Source organism: Notolepis coatsorum, assembly GCF_963971535.1.
Source record: "Notolepis coatsorum genome assembly, chromosome: 20".
Lineage (NCBI taxonomy): Eukaryota > Metazoa > Chordata > Actinopteri > Aulopiformes > Paralepididae > Notolepis > Notolepis coatsorum.
The window spans coordinates 47,920,857-47,939,693 of record NC_140184.1 but is presented as its reverse complement, the minus strand read 5'-3'; the positions used below and the strand labels follow the sequence as shown (position 1 = coordinate 47,939,693).

General features: G+C 41.1%; 1 protein-coding gene across 1 annotated transcript in view; it reads right to left on the bottom strand.

Annotated features, from left to right (window-relative positions):
* The window catches only part of igdcc4 (immunoglobulin superfamily, DCC subclass, member 4), a gene marked incomplete at its 3' end in the record, with an annotated part of 355,876 nt that overhangs the window by 206,954 nt on the left and 130,085 nt on the right, over positions 1–18,837 (bottom strand). Inside the window, exon 4 of the mRNA XM_084337406.1 lies at positions 1,080–1,213. Coding sequence (XP_084193532.1) covers positions 1,080–1,213 — 134 coding nt within the window. The remainder of the gene's footprint in view (positions 1–1,079; positions 1,214–18,837) is intronic.

The following is an 18,837-nucleotide window of genomic DNA, read 5'->3' as shown; positions in this document are numbered from 1 at the left end:
GCAATCTTTTTTTGTATTATCTTTTTTTTCTTCTCCTTTTTCCGTTTTTCTTCCATCCCAATGTTAGTCGTTATGACAATTCCCAATCCCCTTCCTGGTCGTTGCGCACTCTACCCCCTACCGTCGGTCTGGGAGGGCAGAGACTATCACATGCTTCCTCCGACACATGTGTAGCCAGCCCACCGCTTCTTTTCACCTGGCAGCGCGGACTCTCACTGGGGGAGTGTAACGTGTGGAAGGGTCACACTACCTCCACCAGATCCTTCCCTCGCTGTGCAGGCGCCCCGACCGAACTGTAGGAGTCGCTGTTTACAACGACCAGGACCCAGCCCACCGGCTTTCCCACCCGCTGACACTGCCAATTGTGTCAGTATGGACGGCCGACCAAGCCGGAGGTACCGCAGCTGGATTCGATCCCACAGTCTCTGCTGTGGTAGACAGATGCTTAGTCCGCTGCGCTACCCGGCCGCCCTAGGTAAGAGCAATTTAACCTAAATTTCAGCTTGGTTGTCCATTGTTTTCATAGCCAACAGCGTATGCTGTTGTACTAACGAATGTCGTTATTGACAATCAATTAATCAGAAACGACCCCCCCCCCTTTCATGCATGCATGATGGAACATAATATACCGATCATATGCATTTACATTTTTTATTGTAGCATGTATAGGGACGAAATGCCAATGGATTAAGTATAATATGTGTCACAGCCTAATACTAGCCTCCCAGGAATTACCCTAGACCACTCTAAAACTATACTTATATTCACCACGGTATAAAACGAGAATGTATGGAGGGAAAAAATATTCCTTTTTCACATCTTGAACTATAGATACTCGATGTCAAATGGGCCATAGTATTGCATATATAGCTATAATATTTAAATAGTTATAGCCCTGCAAACAAGGTGAGTGACTCCCACTGTTTACAACGCTGGCGGTAGCTACTACATGATGAGGCTAATGCATGGCGGTCAATGAGTTAAAAAAGATTTGCTGAAGGATGGGAGTTCATTCATTTTCAGCTCAGACGGGCAAACTAGCCCTTCTTAGATGAGGGTCAGTGGTCAATGGAGCCTACCTGTGCTGACGGTGAGACTGGCCTCTTGGCTGAAGCGCTTCCCGGCAGAGTTGGACGCAACACAGTGATAGGCACCCTCGTCCTCCTTAGTCACTCCCAGAATCTGGAGCACGCCGTTAGGTAGGGAGATGAACCTGCTGCACACAGGAGGACAGAAGAGAAGGCAGATGAGTGAGACAAGGGGAGGAGAGAGGAGAGAAGATAGGGGAGGAGATACTTGATTGATTGATTGATTGATTGATTGATTGAAAACTTTCATTAATAGATTGCAGAATGGGTACAGTACAGTACAGCTCACTACACACAATTATTAAGGGGATGCAGACCAGAGAAAGACTTTCATCTTGTTTACATAAGGGTCCCCCATTTTCAATTAATAATGACATTTATGACATACACAACATACAGATATACAGATATAATAATCTAATCATCTAATCATGACATTTATGACATACATGACATACAGATATTACTTAGATACTTTTGTGACATGCAAGATATGCAAATGTACAGTACTGTTAAACAGATCCTAACAGTAAATATATACATACGAGGGGGAGGGAACACATTAGGAGGGGGTGGGTGGGTGGGTGGGAGGGGGGATCAGACATTTACGGGGGCCAGTTTCGAATTGCAGCCTCCCGTAGGTGCTCTTTGAGAGCGGTTTTGAAGGTGGGTAGTGATTCACATTTTTTACGGCTGTGGGTAGGGCGTTCCACATTGATGTGGCATAATTACGGAACGTGTTTAGTCCCTTGTTTGAGCCGAATCTGGGTTGGACATGATTTGTGGAACTCCCTCGGGTGTTGTGGTCAATGGTATTCAGTGGCCTTTGGGAAGTATTTCGACATGTACATGGGTACCTTAGTGGTGTAGTGAATCTTGTAGACCAGGCCCATTGCAAGTTGCTGTACTGCCGTCTACTCTAAGCCATCCTAGGTTGTGAAAATTGGCAGGGGTGAGGTGGATTCTAGGAGTAAGGTCAAGCAGTAGTCTGACCAGTTTGTTTTGTGATGTTTGTAATCTTATTTTTAATGCCTTTGAGGTGCTTTGGTACCATGAGGTGCAAGCATAGTCGTAGTACCCTTGAATGAGTGCTCCTGCCAGAGTCTTCAGGGTATTCTTGTTTACCAGAGAGGAGATCCGGTACAAGAATCTTGTTAGTTGGTTGACTTTTTTGATTACATTGGATGCCATCTTGTCACAGGAAAGAGTTGCTTCTAGGATGGAACCCAGGTATGTAATTTCATCTTTCCTTGTGACAATATTGTCACTCACTGTAACAGAGAAGCCATTGTTCTTGCTGAGTTTGTTATTTGATCCGAAGAGAATGGACTCTGTTTTACCCAGGTGTAATGATAGTTTGTTATCAGCGAGCCAGGTGCAGATTCTGCCGAGTTCTGAGCTGAGGGTTTGTTCAACTGGAACAAGTTGCAGTCACAAGCTGATGACAATTTGCATAAATTAGGAACAGTAACAGTCCGAGTATGCTTCCTTGTGGAACACCACAGTTCACTGAGATGGGGGGGATAGGGTACTGTTACTGTACCTCTACCATCGGTTATTTCCCCTCCAGGTAGGATTACATCTAGCTCACTGATAAACTATCAAAACCAATTGCTTTTTTGTCAATCAGAATGGAGTGATTGAGTGTCGAAAGCCTTTTGGAGGTCCAGCATGACCATGCCGCAGTATTTGCCCGTGTCCACCTCTTGTTTGATGTGGTCATGCAAATAGAGAAGGCATATGTCAGTGGAGTGGGATGTTCTGAAACCAGATTGGAATTCATAGATTAAATTTTTTTCCGCAAGGTATTTTTCGACCTGTTCGTAGACTATTTTTTCCATGACTTTCGAGATGGAGGTAACTCATAGGGGCTTGGTTGCTTTGATCCAGGTCCATGACACTCTGTTTCACCAATATTTGCTGGTTAACCACATGACCATTTAAAATACTGAGATGAATGCATCTGCATCATATATATTTAGGGAGCAACAGTACCATGCTTTTCACCACCGATACCGATTCAGAGTGTTAAACCTGAAAGTCTTACCTTGAAAATCCGATTGTTAGAAAAAGCCTTGTCTATGACTGGTAGAGTAAGTCGCTGTGATCGTTACATAAACACATTTCACGTTCGGTAAAATAGACATAGGGGGGCCTTACCTTAGCCAGAAGGTAATCCGAAAAGAATAATTCCGATTATCCCATCGGCGATCGCGATTACAAGTTTATATGTAATTACACGTGTCTACTGGACACTATAGGTTCTGAGGCAAGCAGATCTGTTTTCGATTGCTTTGGAAGAGCTCGTCCCCCACAGAGCGAGTCAGGACAGAAAGGGATCATTGACAGACACTGTCTGAACTAGACTATCCGAGTTCAAATGGTAGACAATACTGCCATCTGGTGAGATTCGATCGGCATTGCAGTTCCAGCGTATGTGGCTATGCCAAAGTGAGTCAGAGCACTCTGTCTATTTTATCTTACTCTTTTTATTATTGTCTATTTAAAACTGAATCAAACCATAAACAAGGTGGCCTGTTAGTATGTTAGATCCTAATGTGAAAAACTGTGATTGTATATGTCTGCACTTTATGTGCTCATTTTATGCCTGTCTTTTTTCTGTTGTGAAGCACTTTGAGCTGCAGTTTCTGTATGAAAGCCAGGTGCTATACAAATAAAGTTTATTATTATTATTATTATTATTATTATTATTATTATTATTATTATTATTATTATTATTATTATTATTATTATTATTATTATTATTATTATTATTATCCTTGAACCACGGAATATGAGTGAAAAGACAACTATTGATTGAAAAGAAGAAAAAGATGGCATGGCGCTGTAAACACATCCCCGCTCATCTCTGATGCAGCTTCTCCAGCGACCTTAACACTAGCACAGCCATGGAGAAAATTACACTAATTCCCGCCGGGTACGGGTCAGAAGACCCGACAGCCTTTAGAATGGAGATGGGAGGGAGAGAAGGGAGGGAGGGTCAATGAGGGAGGGAGGGAGAGGGAGGTATAGAGAGGGAAAGAGAGGGAGAAAGAGAGAGACAGAGAGAGGGAGGGAGAGGGAGGGAGAAGGAGAGAGGGAGGGAGAGAGAGAGAGAAAGGGAGGGGGGAGAGAAAGGGAGAGAGAGAAAGGGAGGGAGAGAGCGAAAGGGAGGGAGGGTCAAGGAGGGAGGGAGGTGGCCGCTCAGCAGAAATAGCTGAAATAACGTTCTAATTCCATTTTCCTGAAGTCATTTTGAAATTTCAGAAACCGTGCCAGATAAAACGGGTACTTTTAGGAAAAGTCATTGAGTGACAGAGCTGGAGCTCGACCGAGTGACAAGGATACATTTATTGAAAATGCCTAGGGGTCATGTGACCTGTGCTAGTGTTAACCTGAAAAGTAAGCTCAGCTTTTGTACATACATAACCACAATTAAGCCATGATATTAAAATCACTACCTTCCACACAAAGAAGACACAAATAAAAATGTATTGAATGTCAATCAGAAGAAAAAGGAGGTTTGGTTGTTCTCTGCACAAAGTGGAGTCGTATTGTCAATATTTAGATGTCCAATTCCACCACACAGATACAAACAGATGTGTATCGGACATCTCACAGATAAGCATGGGGTCAGGTTTCAGGCGCTCTATACTGCTCACGGTCTGCTGTCCCCCGGGGGGACCGTGGAATTCAGCTCTCCATCCTGCATTCTCACCCTGCCTCTAGCATGACCTATTAATCCCACAGACATACCATTAGTGGCAGTGGATGGGGGGGGGTGGGGGGGGGGGGGGGTAGAAGGGAAGGGGGGAAATAAAAAAGGACAGGAAAGAAAGAAAGAAAGAAAGAAAGAAAGAAAGAAAGAAAGAAAGAAAGAAAGAAAGAAAGAAAGAAAGAAAGAAAGAAAGAAAGAAAGAAAGAAAGAAAGAAAGAAAGAAAGAAAGAAAGAAACAAACAAACAAACAAACAAACAAAGTAAGGGAAGAGAGTTCAAGGAAGAAAAATGACAGGTGGGGAGGGGGTGAGAGAGGGAGAGAGAGAGAGAGAGATGGAGAGAGAGAGAGAGAGAGGTGAGAGTGAGGGCCACTGATGCACTGCTCATCTTAACACATTGTGCGCCAAAATCGCTGTTCAGCGTTATTGCCCGCCATGCGTTGTCTGCCAAGATCGCTGTACAGCGTTTTTTAGATCAATATTTAATTTTTTCGCCATGGCATTCATAATTCATCCAACCACCCCCGGTGCTGCAGCTGGACCCTAGATGTGACTGCAACGACGGCTCAATACCGCCGCCTGGTGGATGGTCGGGCGAGTTACACTCGCAAAACAGGAAGTGCCATCAGTGCATCGATGAAAGTCCTCCAGCAGTCACATCTCGTTACGGGACTCCTGACAAACACTATAGTGCATATGGATCGCTTTCTAAACTTAATAATCGATATGATTTCGGCGTTTGTTGCGCCATACAAACCGGAAATGGACCTAGGCGATCGGCGTCGTATAATTGGGATCTTTCACCGCCAGTCTCATTGGCCCACGGTAAGAGGAATATAACGTTATTTTCAACCCGATTGTGCATTTCCTTGTTTGCAAACCATCTGGTCAATATATCCACCCATACTACATAAAGCAGTTACTGATGATCAAGGAATTATAAACGACCCCCCCCCCCCTTTCCTCCACACATAATGCATAATGTATACCGATCATATACATTTGAATTTTTGTATATAGCGTGTATGGGAAAGAAACGGCAATCGATAATCTATATATGCGTTTGTGCCTGATCATCAACTGATCATGAGTATGTGTTAGGGCTGGGCGATATGACGATATTATATAAATATCGGGTACAGTTCATTAACGATACACTTTTTAAACATATCGTGGATATCGTGATGTTTTGCCCTCGCGTTAGAGGCCGCTGCGGCTGAGATGAGACTTACAAGCGCAGTGCTAAATGCTTTCCTCTCCCTCTCGCAGAAAAAAAAAGTCAGTCACACACACACTTGCCCAAATTACGTCATCTACACGCACATACACACACGCAAGCGCACACACCTAGCCAGAGACAGATAGGCGGTGGCTCGGTGCTAGGGATGCCCCCTGAAACCCAGGAGTAAGCTCCGACGTTAACGGTACTGCTATCGGTAAGTTAGTCTATGAGCGGATTAGCTACGGAGCTAACAGAGTGTACCATCCATCTGCGACGCAACAGTGGCAGCAACAGTGGACACGGAGTAATGCTAACGTTATGTCGAGTTCATACTACACTACACGTATGAACTCGACATAACGTTAACGTTACTCCGTTTCCATGAAGTGTTTAATTAGCAGCAATATGTTGTTGAAAATGTAACGTTAACCGGAAAACCGGAAATGGAATGCGAGGACAGGAAGCCGTCATGAAGTCGGCTTCTGGCCCTTGTAGTCATATATATTGTAGTCTTTTAATCTTATTAACTAAAAGATTTTAACAAAATAAAAAGCAGCAGCACTATTGGATAACTGAGTCATGTTTGCTATGTATTTCTTTCTTTAGGGGAGTAGGACATTTGTTTCACAGTTTTAGCAGGATGTTTTATAGATGGCTAGGTTAAACACAGGTTTTTGTTTTTAAGAGGGGGGGTTTGATTTGATTTGATTGAAGTTTATTTCAAGTATGCAACACAACAAACAAACATCAAGTACAGATATAGCCTTAAGCCGTTCAAATAATAAATGTATACATACATGTAAATAAATAAATAGTTACAATATGTAATCTAATCATCTAAATCTAATCGAATATATAATATAAAAAAACTAAAGGCTAAAATGCTAAATATATAATCTAAGAATCCAATAATCTAAATCTAATATATAATATAAAAATGCTAAATGCATGAGTCTTTTGTCTTTAATGTTCGCTTGCAAACTCAAATACTGTATTGGTAAGCCTCATAATGAATTGTTTGGGGAAAAAAGGAAAAACATTGTGATCCTGTATCGCCGAAAGGTCAGAAAATATTGTGATATAATATTTAGGCCATATCGCCCAGCCCTGGTATGTGTGCTTCGTAATGGTCTGCACACTAACAGATTAAAGAGGATTCATCATGAAGAGGGAGGCTCACACACAACCACATTCTCTCTTAATTTAATGAAATAAATATATGTATATATATAATATATAAAGGGAACTCCACACTCATGTGATAATAATAAGACAAACATGGAGGTAGTTGCCATTTCGGCACAAAAAATCATGGCTGGTCTAGAACTTGCCTTGAGTGAGAAGCCATCATAAGAACAGGCAGGGTGCGAGCACCATATTCTAACAATAAGATCTATTTAACCTGTTCCACCCCAGGTGAAAATCTGCATAAAATGTATACCTAGGTAAATGGAATATTGCTCCACTTCTACAAGGGCTATTTGCATATTCTTGGTATCTAGGAACATCTATGGACCTCAATGAATGTATTCTCAGTCTCAGAAATATTGTGTCTATAACTAGGCTTGCTTAAATTCTGATGAAACAAAGGAAAATATGAATTATGATTTTTCTTTTCATCTTTGACAGTGAATAAAACCATGATAATAATGACCAAACTTAGAAAACTGCCACTGAGCTCATTCAGTACCCTCTTGAGATCATGTGTACAAAAGATCTAAGGAAATTAATAAAGGGAAGATGATCAAATTGAAGGTTTTGTATATACAGTACTGAATTCTCCCATCCGAGGAACAGGCTGGATGGAGGACTATGCTACTCATTAGAACACAGGCTGGTGTGATAGCACCACAGACACATTTAGAGCAGTGGCGTCGTTAGCCCTGGGCTTCCGGGGCTTTAGCCCTGGGCTTCCGGGGCTTTAGCCCCGGATGTTTTTCTCCTAGCCCCGGATCTAAAAAAAATTAAAAAAAAATTGTTTACATTTTTTTTATATATATATATATATTTTTTTTTTTTTATGTCAGCATCCCCATTGTCTGTGCTGAATGTTTGTTAGTGTTTGGTATTTTTTGTTGGTTTTTAGTACTTTTAAACATTTTTAGTAAGTAGTTTTCATTTGATCCTATAATTCTTTCATTCACCGATTTGTGGACTTTTTTTTTTAGTGTCCTGGGCCCCGTTCCCCGTACCTGGATAACTGAGTTAGCCGGATAACTTTCGGTCAAGTCTGACTTAAGCCGGACCTTCCTGTTCCCCGAAGCTGGATTGTCTAAATCACCATGACAACAGATCAAAAAGTTTGAGCCTGGTCGAGAGCAGGGTTTAAGTTCAAGTTAGCCGGATGAACCATCGCCACGCCCCCGCAAAGAAATGACAGCCCGTTTCCTGAAATTATTCCCACAGTCTACGATCTGCATTATACCATTCTGAATTACGTTTTTGTGCTCCATTCTTCCAGAGGGGGCTTTTGAAATGTAAAATAGACCCAAAATGCTGATACTAAATTCACTTTGTCCTAAATAATGCACGTTATATACCGTGGCGCTCGCTCGGTGCGATGTACACATTATGTGGTTATTTTAATTGTAACTGGGATTAAGATGTCTGATGAGATGCGCTGTTTGACGGATTTGAGAAATTGAATGAGCCGTTGACGTCACATTAATGAATGAGAATAAAGAGATAAAACTTCATTCAAAATAAAGAATATTCTAAACACAGGTCTCTCGTTCATTAATGTATAAACAATGAATTTATCCCATCTGGCACAGTGGCGCAGCGGTAGTGCTCAATCCTGGCAACCCGGCGACCGGTGTTCGAAACCCCGTGTTTCCATTATAATTTTTTGGAATATAATATTAATGATTATACGCCAAAGTAGCCTAGTTTTAAGTTAAAATATTATAAATCTACATGCATTGAGGATGTCATTCTTTATATAGCTCTCAACGTGCACCAAATTGAATTATTCCTACATCGCAAAAAGAAGGAAAAGACTAGGTTTCGAACCCCGGTCGTCTGCGTGAAAGTCAAAAGAAGAACCCGTTACACCACAGTGGAGATAAGTAAATGATCGACCATACATCAATCAATGGGTAAGAGAGCTGTATCGTTATTCTGTATAACAGTTTAACTAATTATTTTCGCTAGCAAGATCTCATTTGATTATTCAATCCAGCAGGCAAGTTTAAAGAAATATAATCTGATTGATTGAGGTAATGAGGGACTTAAAATTAGCCTATAGATAACGCATTTAACTTGTCGGCGAGGCGATTGAGCCGTACTGCAATATGTTAATAAAGTTTTAAATCAATTAATCAATCAATGCCGCTAGAGAATCAGGATCTCTGCTATCGATACGTGCTGGCTTTTCAACTGGAGCGGCCGCGCGCACTTATCCTGGGTCTCAAGTCTGGTTTGAGTTAACAAGACTGAATCCACCTTCGAGGAACAGGAAAATCCCGGCTTCAAACATCGGGTTAACTGAATCTGGATAATGACATCTTGATCGACTTAGTTGAACCAGGTACGGGGAATAGGGCCCTGAAAGGCGCCTTATAAATCAAATGCATTATTATTATTATTATTATTATTATTATTATTATTATTATTATTATTATTATTATTATTATTATTATTATTATTATTATTATTATTATTATTATTATTATCATCCAGGAGGGAAAAGACACTTTGGATAGTAGGGACTGCATCTCTGCCTTTCCTGACCAGGAAACACTTTGCAACTGTGATCTCCTCTGGCAATAGTTGGATATTGTAATGTGTGGCGAGGGGTTGCAGCAATTCCACTGAGAGAAACTGGTCTGAGGCTGGATAACATGCCTGTATGCCTCTCATAAGTTGTTATCCAACTCATGAGAACCTGCTCTCAAGCTCTTGCAGCATTCTGTCGACGACTGGATAGAACAGTCTCTGTCTCAGCTGATCTCCTGAGCTGAGGTCTGAGCTTGTGCCACAAGATGACTCAACTACATACTATTACTCGTCCATCCTTTTCTGCTTCCTCCTTTGGCTGGTAGTATGTTCCTCAATCCAAAGGCCATTACATATGGCCTTTGTCCTGTCATACATGTCCACTGCCATCTCTGAGGTGCGATAACCTTTGAGTGTGTCCTGCACTGTGCTTTTAAATAGTACAGATATTGAAGATGTGCACTTTAACGCAGCAGCACCTGGAGCCATCCATACCCATGTCCAGTGTCCTATAATAAGCTTTAATCGAACCTCGGATAGTCCGGTTGGTTTTTGGTGGTGTGAAAGCTCATTCACTCTTGCAAGTGAACCCTGCTGCGGTTCATTTGAGATGTGAATGCAAAGCGGACCAAAGGCAGGAAAAGACCCAAAAATCGATTCTTTTTTTTATGAGAAGACTGAAACATGTATATAATGAAACACACAATAGTTTTTTTCCGATTGCCTAAGCATGATTTTGAAAACGGGGCCCGGTGTTTCAAAACACACAATTAGCACAACCACACACACAATTATCAGAACACCTCAGATCCTTTGCTAAATTAAACACTTGTCAAAACCATACACTAATTTTGTTACCATATGAAACACACGTTACATAATGACTTAATTCAGTTTGAACCAGTTACACACACTGCTGTGCTTAACCTAAAACACATTTAGCAATTCTACTTCTCAGTGATTAGAGTACTGTAAGTGAAGTACGCAGAGAATGTGCAAATATACAATAAATTCACCAAACACTACACAAGACCAATGCTGTAGACTGATGAAAATATAATTTATTTATCTACATATACCCAAATCAATGATGCAGACTGATGAAAAAAATTACATTTTCTCTCCATATACCCAAATCAATGATGCAGACTGATGAAAATATAAATGTTCTCTCCATATAACCTAATCAGTCAACATTTCAACATGGAGAATCACAACAATACATGTCCCAGTTTTCATGCTACTATGTGCATAACACTGTAAGCTCAGCAAATATCAGACAAACATAAAATACTGTATCCAGTACAGGTTAAAATTACAGTAACACAATTTTCTTTTTGAAAAAATTTAAACAGAAAATACTAGACATTATCTCTTTGCCTAGCTGGATCTGGCAAGATAGTTTTTTTGTTGTGATTCTCCATGTTGACATGTTGACTGATTTGGGAAAATGGGAGAAAATGTATATTTTCATCAGTCTGCATCATTGGTTGTCTTGTGTAGTGTTTGGTGAATGTATTGTATATTTTCACGTTCTCTGTGTACAGTACTTCACTCTCCTTCCATTTTGGTTGAAGACAGGTGAACTCACCTGCTGCATTTTTATAGTGCTTAAACCTGATTGTGTATCTACAATTAAGCAATGGTGTGTTTGTGCATCTGATGGCTGTGTTTAACCAATTGGCTCATATGTGTGGTAATTTGACATTCTGTGTCTAATGTAATGCAAGTGTGTTTAGTGTTTTGCAAATCACTGTGTGTATTGTTTTGCAAAAAGTGAGGCTGACATTGTAGGGGTGCAAATCTGGGCCTATATTTTGCTCCTTGAGTGTAAGGTTTTGCTAATTGTGTAATACTTTTGATTTGAGTGTTTATGCAATTGAAGAAAACTGTAAAGACTAGAGATGAACTGTTTATTTATTTTGTACATAGGCTGTGCATATGTTTGTTTGTTTATTTGCTTATGTGTATGATTCTTAACTGTGTTTTTATTTTGTTATTGGTGTATATGTGTATGTATGTACAGTATATGTATATATATATGTGTATATATGTATATTTGTACTCCTGTTGGGGCTTCTTGGACCAGATCAATGTTTTATCTGGCTAAATAAATAAATAAATAAGAAACTGATGATTTGGTCCTGTTAACTTTGAATTTTCTATGGGGACTGCCCAGATCCCTCTCATGGACCTGGACCTCACTTTGAGAACCTCTAATGATTCTAGTTATTCAGTATTCATCTCTAATTACTCTAAAATTGCGTATTTCTGTGCTTAAAAAAGAAGAAAAAAAAGGGGGGGGGGGGGACACCCCCCCCCCTCCACCCCCCTGGGCTGAAGCCCCTAATGTTTTTTTTAACCATAAAAACACCCCTGATTTAGAGGCATTGGAGGCCAGCAGAGCGACCAGTAAACTAGATCCGACATTGTCAAATTACAGTTGCGTCGCCGACCGTATGCGATTTCTCCCCCACTCGCACTAGTGCCACCCAGTTAAATTAGAACATGCACTTCCCCAGAACAGAGGTTGCATATGCAACCATTTTACTCGCAGTTTAAAGCCATGAATTAAGGTCCTGAATAAGCTACTGCACAGCAAATAAATATATAAAGAAAATACTCAAACACAGACTTTGGTAACACATTGTCTTACAAAGACCGTCTGAGTGAGGCAGATCACCACAAAAACCTACACAAAAATCAATGTAATATGGTATGCTATACAAAGTGTGTGAAATAGACAAAGTTCCACAGTTTATCCATTCTGAATTTGGCCACTCTTGAATTAATTCTGTAGCACAGGCTATAGCACACCATCCATCTCTGTTGAGAGGGAGTGAAGTCAGTAACAACTTGTGAGCTGTTTATTAACATTGCGGTTTAAAAAGGTCAAATGATTCACACACCAGGTGGAGAAAAAGGTGTCTACATTTCTTTCTCTCTGGGTTGCCAGATTGCACAAAACATAAACAGCTGAAGGATATTAGAAGGTGACACATTCTAATATGGCAACACAACTCTCACACAGAAAGCCCAATTAAATCCATGTGCTGCATCAAACCACTAAAACATCATCCTCCACATTTCTTCGCTTCCGATAGCTAAACTCACTCCTTTACGCATGCATTTTGCCATTGATAGTCAAATCCAAAATGCTTCTTTTGTGGGGAGTTGGTGTTGAGATTATCCATAGTTTCCTAAATGTTTCACTCTAGTCTACATAGGCCCCAGATACATTTATTACCAGAGTTTGGACAGTTTCAAAAGGAGTTCTAGACTGTGAGTGGCTTAGGACTCACTATGATAAGGTGGCCACAACCTGGCATCCATAGCCAGGCAGAGGGTTGCATGGTTGGAGTACACAGGCTACATCAGTCAAGCGGTGCTCCCGTCAATTTGGCCGTTTATTTTTTTTGTTTACAAGTCAGATTCAGATGTCCTGCTTACCAGTGTTGTGTAGGGTTGAGTGAAAGAAGCAACAATATATTGGCATTTTGAGTCAAGATGTGCACATAGCATGAGTACAAAATGCCAGCTTTGCGACGCAACCAAAATGTCAATAGTGTCTAGTGGCCCAGTAAACAGATCCGCCCATAAGGGATGGGGGGCTTTCTGTGTGTGTGTGTGTGTGTGTGTGTGTGTGTGTGTGTGTGTGTGTGTGTGTGTGTGTGTGTGTGTGTGTGTGTGTGTGTATGCCTACATAGCCCCTGATAGTAAGTCAGTTTGCATGCATGTGTTTGTGTAGGAGGGAAAGAATGAACCGTTTCAGGGGCCCGCCATTGCTTTGATCAAGCTTGCCTGTAAATGATCATAAGAGAGTATTTTGTGAAAAAAAATTAGATAAGTGAGGTGTGGGCGTGCAAGGCTATGGCAGTCGCAGTCTTTTTAGACCTTTTTCTTATTAAATTGTCCTCCATATATAGCTATTGCAAGAGGACAACTCAGGCTCAAGGCTTTACGGCACTTTTAATCTTCGCTGTAATAATGGACTGTTGCAATAGACTTGATTCAGACTTCCATCCCAAGATCATAATATGTGAAAATCACACAGAACACACATTCTATACAAAACTGTAGCCTCATCTTAACACTTTCTTCGCCAGGCTTATGTACATCATTATACCATCCTCTGCCAGCTCTATTTGTCTATGGAGAAGTTCCCCTTCTTTGCAGGGCTATAACTTTTTAAATTGTATTGCTAAATTGACATTACTATGGCCCATTCAACATCAAGTATCTATTGTTCAGGGTGTAGCAACGTTGTACTTTTTCATTCACATATTCATACTAAAATACGGTCTAAAGTATAAGTATGTTTTTATCGTTTTCTGCAACTTTCTGCAGAACATGATTTATAGCCCTACATGCATTATATTGATGATTGTATACAGTTTGATAGCGATCGGCGCGAGATAAAAAATGTCAAATGGACGTGCTTCTAGAAGTTACTACTTATCATCTGATGTTGACCGGATGGGGGGGGGGTCGTTTATAATTCCGTGGCCAACGTTAGATGATTCATCTAGTGTGGGTGATATGATCATTAGAGCAGTTTGTATCGAACACGTTAAAAAAAAAACGCTGAAACTCACCGTAGCTTCCTCGTAGCGTTGGGCGATGAGCGTGGAGCAACAATATTCCTATTATGGGATGTTGAAATATGCGATCCATCTCCAGGTTGTATAATAGTATATACGTCCAAATCATGTTGTTTATCGAGTTATTGGTAACGGATTGCTATCCATTGTGTTTAGCTCGAGTCCCGGGACTATTAGCGAGTGATTGGACCGAATTGGAATGAGCACCAGCTTCCGTTTCCGGTTTCCGGTTTGGGCGATCCGCCGATCGGCCACCAGATGGCGCTCTTGAACCGTTGGAGAGTTGAGAGGGGATCAACAGTAGATCTCAAGTCTCCGGGGGAGAAATATGATTGCGATCACAGATTTTTGAAATATTGATCTCAATGACGTGTTACGGCGTCATTGGCAGAATGAGCATGGCGGGGAATGACGAGTTTAGGCGTCCTTGGCAGAGAAAGTGTAAGCCTTTAATCAGAAGGCCAGTCCGAAGGGGCTTTGAACATGAAGGATTTCTTGGCCATTGCTTTTGAGAATGGAGAAACTGTGAAAAAATACTGTACAGAGTGTCTTAGACGATAAGTGCAAGAAAAAGGGACCATCAACTGTTTTAGATAGGCAGGATAGTCATAATGGATACATTTGAAAATCAATTGCAGCCAATGTCTCTGTCTTCTCTTGTGCCCCCGTAACAAGTTAGCAGAGTTATAATGCTAAGCAGGAAAGTGTTGCGTCAAGTTCAAGGCCATATCATTTATAATTTTTAATATACATTTTTTCAGGAAGAACACTAAGAGCATAACCTCAATATATGTGTAAAAGATTACAAATGTTTCCTAATTTTAACCACTTATCTTCCCGTTTGTTTGATAGTAAATCAATTTATTTCATATTTATACAAGTTTGGGGGCGGCTAGGTGGTGCAGTGGGCAAGGTGCTCACCACCAATGCAGGAGATGCTGGGTTCGAGCCCAGCTCTCCGCATTGCTATCAGCTTGGCTGGCCGTTCACTGCACCACCTAGCCGCCCCCAAACTTGTATAAATATGAAATAAATGGATTTACTATCAAACAAACGGGAAGATAAGTGGTTAAAATTAGGAAACATTTGTAATCTTTTACACATATATTGAGGTTATGCTCTTAGTGTTCTTCCTATTTAATATTGATGGGTATGATTTAATTGAATTTTATCATGTACTTATTTTTAACTCATGATGCAGACATAACGTGCAATAACTGTATGGGAACGGTCAATGTCTGTATACTATGTGAGCTGCGAGATACCCTGAATTTCCCCAAGGGGATTAATAAAGTATCTATCTATCTATCTATCTATCTATCTATCTATCTATCTATCTATCTATCTATCTATCTATCTATCTATCTATCTATCTATCTATCTATCTATCTATCTATCTATCTATCTATCTAATACAATTGGCAGTATTAGGGGGTGGGAAGCTAATGGGTGGGGATCGGACGTTGTGGACAGCGACTCCTACAGGTCGGTTGGTGCGCCTGCGCAGCAGAATCAGGAAGCGACGGGGGCGGCGCGCCCTCCAAACGCAGACCCCCAACGCTGAGAGATCGCGCTGTGCAGGTGAAAAGATGCGACTGCTGCTTCCTTGAGTACCGGAGGGGACACGTGATGTAAGGCTTAGTCCACATTGCAGCCGGCTTGTGGGAGGCATGGCCTAACAACGTTCGAGACAGGGGAGGGTAGAATTGGACGATACGAAATTGGGATGGGAGAAAAATAGAAAATGGGAGAAAAAGTAGACCAAAAGAAAAATATTTATACACGTTTTCAACCCCATATTGCAGTGTGGAAAACATGCACCAAGTCCTTGTGAAAAATAATCTGTCTTTATATTTACAAATTAATGACTAATTCGGTCAGAAATAGCTGAGACGCTAACGTTAGTAAGCACTGCTTATTGATTATTATATCCGCAGGGTTACAGTACACGTTCTCCCGGTACATTCTGAAGACACACCGCTGTCTTCCGCACATTAGTGAGATCAGAGCAGCGCAAGGGGGCGGCACCTCGGCATCAGGATGGACAATCCCCCCTCCTTCCTCTCCGTGTCACAGCTGCTGGGCTGAACATTTCCAATGCACGCATGATCGCTCTCCGTGCCCCACCACCCCCCCCCCCCCGAGAGCACTCTCTCACAGGCTGCAGCCCGCTGATCTCGCCCCTTGAAAGCGTAATGCCGGTTCTCTGGCTGGCTACATCAGCCATAGTGCAATTGCACCACCGTGTGTCGAAATTCGGTAACAGACTTTCTGGAATATTCCCTGACTCACGGCAGTATGGACAGAGCGTTCATTTGATAATTACATCGAAAATTTAATGAATGAGTGCAGATTAAAAATCAGCGTTTTAACATTAGAGTCAATGGGAAGAAAAAAAACCTTAGGTTAATTGGCAAGCTAAGGTCTATAACTTTTTTTTTAGAGGTATTCTAATGGTGATCATTTAACATAATGGATATATATCGAAAATGACCAAACGGACCCAATTTCATGACATAATAATCAACACAGCCATCGTTGTACACAGAAACACAAAAAAGAATAGGCAAAAAATACAAAATAGTCGCTAAGGGGGCAGAAGCAGCCAATAACAAATCTGCATAGTCTATTGTTAAAGTTCCAGTCTTTAATCTGGAACTGTCTCATGAGCCATAAGTAAGTAAGTAAGTAAGTAAGTAAGTAAGTAAGTAAGTAAGTAAGTAAGTAAGTAAGTAAGTAAGTAAGTAAGTAAGTAAGTAAGTAAGTAAGTAAGTAAGTAAGTAAGTAAGTAAGTAAGTAAGTAAGTAAGTAAGTAAGTAAGTAAGTAAGTAAGTAAGTAAGTACAATTATTTTGTAGCACACCTTTCACTACAAAACAGTGGAAAAACAAACAATCAATCATAATCAACAACAACCTTAAACAAAACACTAGGAATTACGAAACAAAGGCCAGTTTGAATAAATAACTGCTTTCAACTGCTTTCGGGGGAGATGGTGCGGCCCGCAGGGGTGGCATTCCCATCGCTGTGCATGGCAGTGTGAGTGGCGTGCGGGCTGTTTGTGTTTTCCTTCGGTCATGGCACGCTTTACCGGGGGTGTGTCTTGGATGGGGATGTGGTCAGTGTTAATTTAGTCAATGAAAATGATGACTAAATATGGTCGTCAATGAAGTTTTTTCACAGACACAGACACACACACACAACACACACACAGCTCCTCTCACTCACACACAGCAAACAAAATACCTAGAAGTCTGTCTGATCTGACTCATCCTCCTCTCCTCTCCCCCTACAGCTGTTGGAGATGGTGGAGCCTAGTGAGTGGATCCACGTCACCCTCCTGGACCAGGTTAAGAGCCATCAGAACCGCGGTGCTGGGGCAGAGGCTGCTACTTCGAGTTACTTTTAAAACATTATTTGCACATTATCTTTACATTTAAACTTGCACTTTAATTTGTATTATTTTATTTTGTTTTCATTATGATTGATTATTGTATTTATGTTATTAAAATACATTTGATTAAGCAAGTAGCTTAAGATCCAAATTAAAATGTTTCATGAGTCATTATTTTAATTTGCTATGTTATGTTAAGGCAGAGGGACTGGACAACACAGTGACATTCACAGGTGTGCAGACTTGAGCATGTGAGGTAAAACATGCACTGGAGCCCGGAAAAGGAGCCATGCCCACAGGAAGCAGAGATGGAGGGTGTGACAGAAATAATCGTTAGATTAGTCGACTAATCGAAAAAAGAATTGACAGATTAGTCGACTACCAAAATAATCGTTAGTTGCAGCCCTACCTACTGGTGATATATGGATTGATCAGGACAGCCAGTAAGCCCTGGTCAGAAAACCTCAGTGACCTACTGGTGATATGAATTGATCAGGTCACAGATGTACACATGTGCCTGACCATGCATGGCTTGATATGTGAAAACAAGCACCTTAAAATGTGTCCTAACCTTAATGGGAAGCCAGTATAAGGAAGATAGGATGGGTGTGATGTGGCTTGACCTGCTAGACCTGGTCAATAGCCTTGCAGCAGCGTTCTGGACCATTTGTAGATGGTTCAGGGGCAACTTTCTGAGGCAGGTGAAAAGAGAATTGCAGTACTCCAGCCGGGATGATATAACCATGTGAATTATCAACTCCAGCTCAGGTTACAACAGACCTTAGCTTGGCAATGTTTCTTAAATGGAAGAAAGAGGCACAGTGGTATGTTGATCAAAGTGCATAGCCTGATCAAATTTAACACTGACTTTTCTACTAGCCACTGACAAGGTTAAATAGACAGATAGTGTATTGAGGGGAAACAAATATTTATCAGGTCAACAGCACCAAGACAGTGAATTCCATGCCATTTAGATGACTCTCTCTCTCTCTCTCTCTCTCTCTCTCTCTCTCTCTCTCTCTCTCTCTCTCTCTCTCTCTCTCTCTCTCTCTCTCTCTCTCTCTCTCTCTCTGCCTAAACAATGTTCCCTACGATCCAG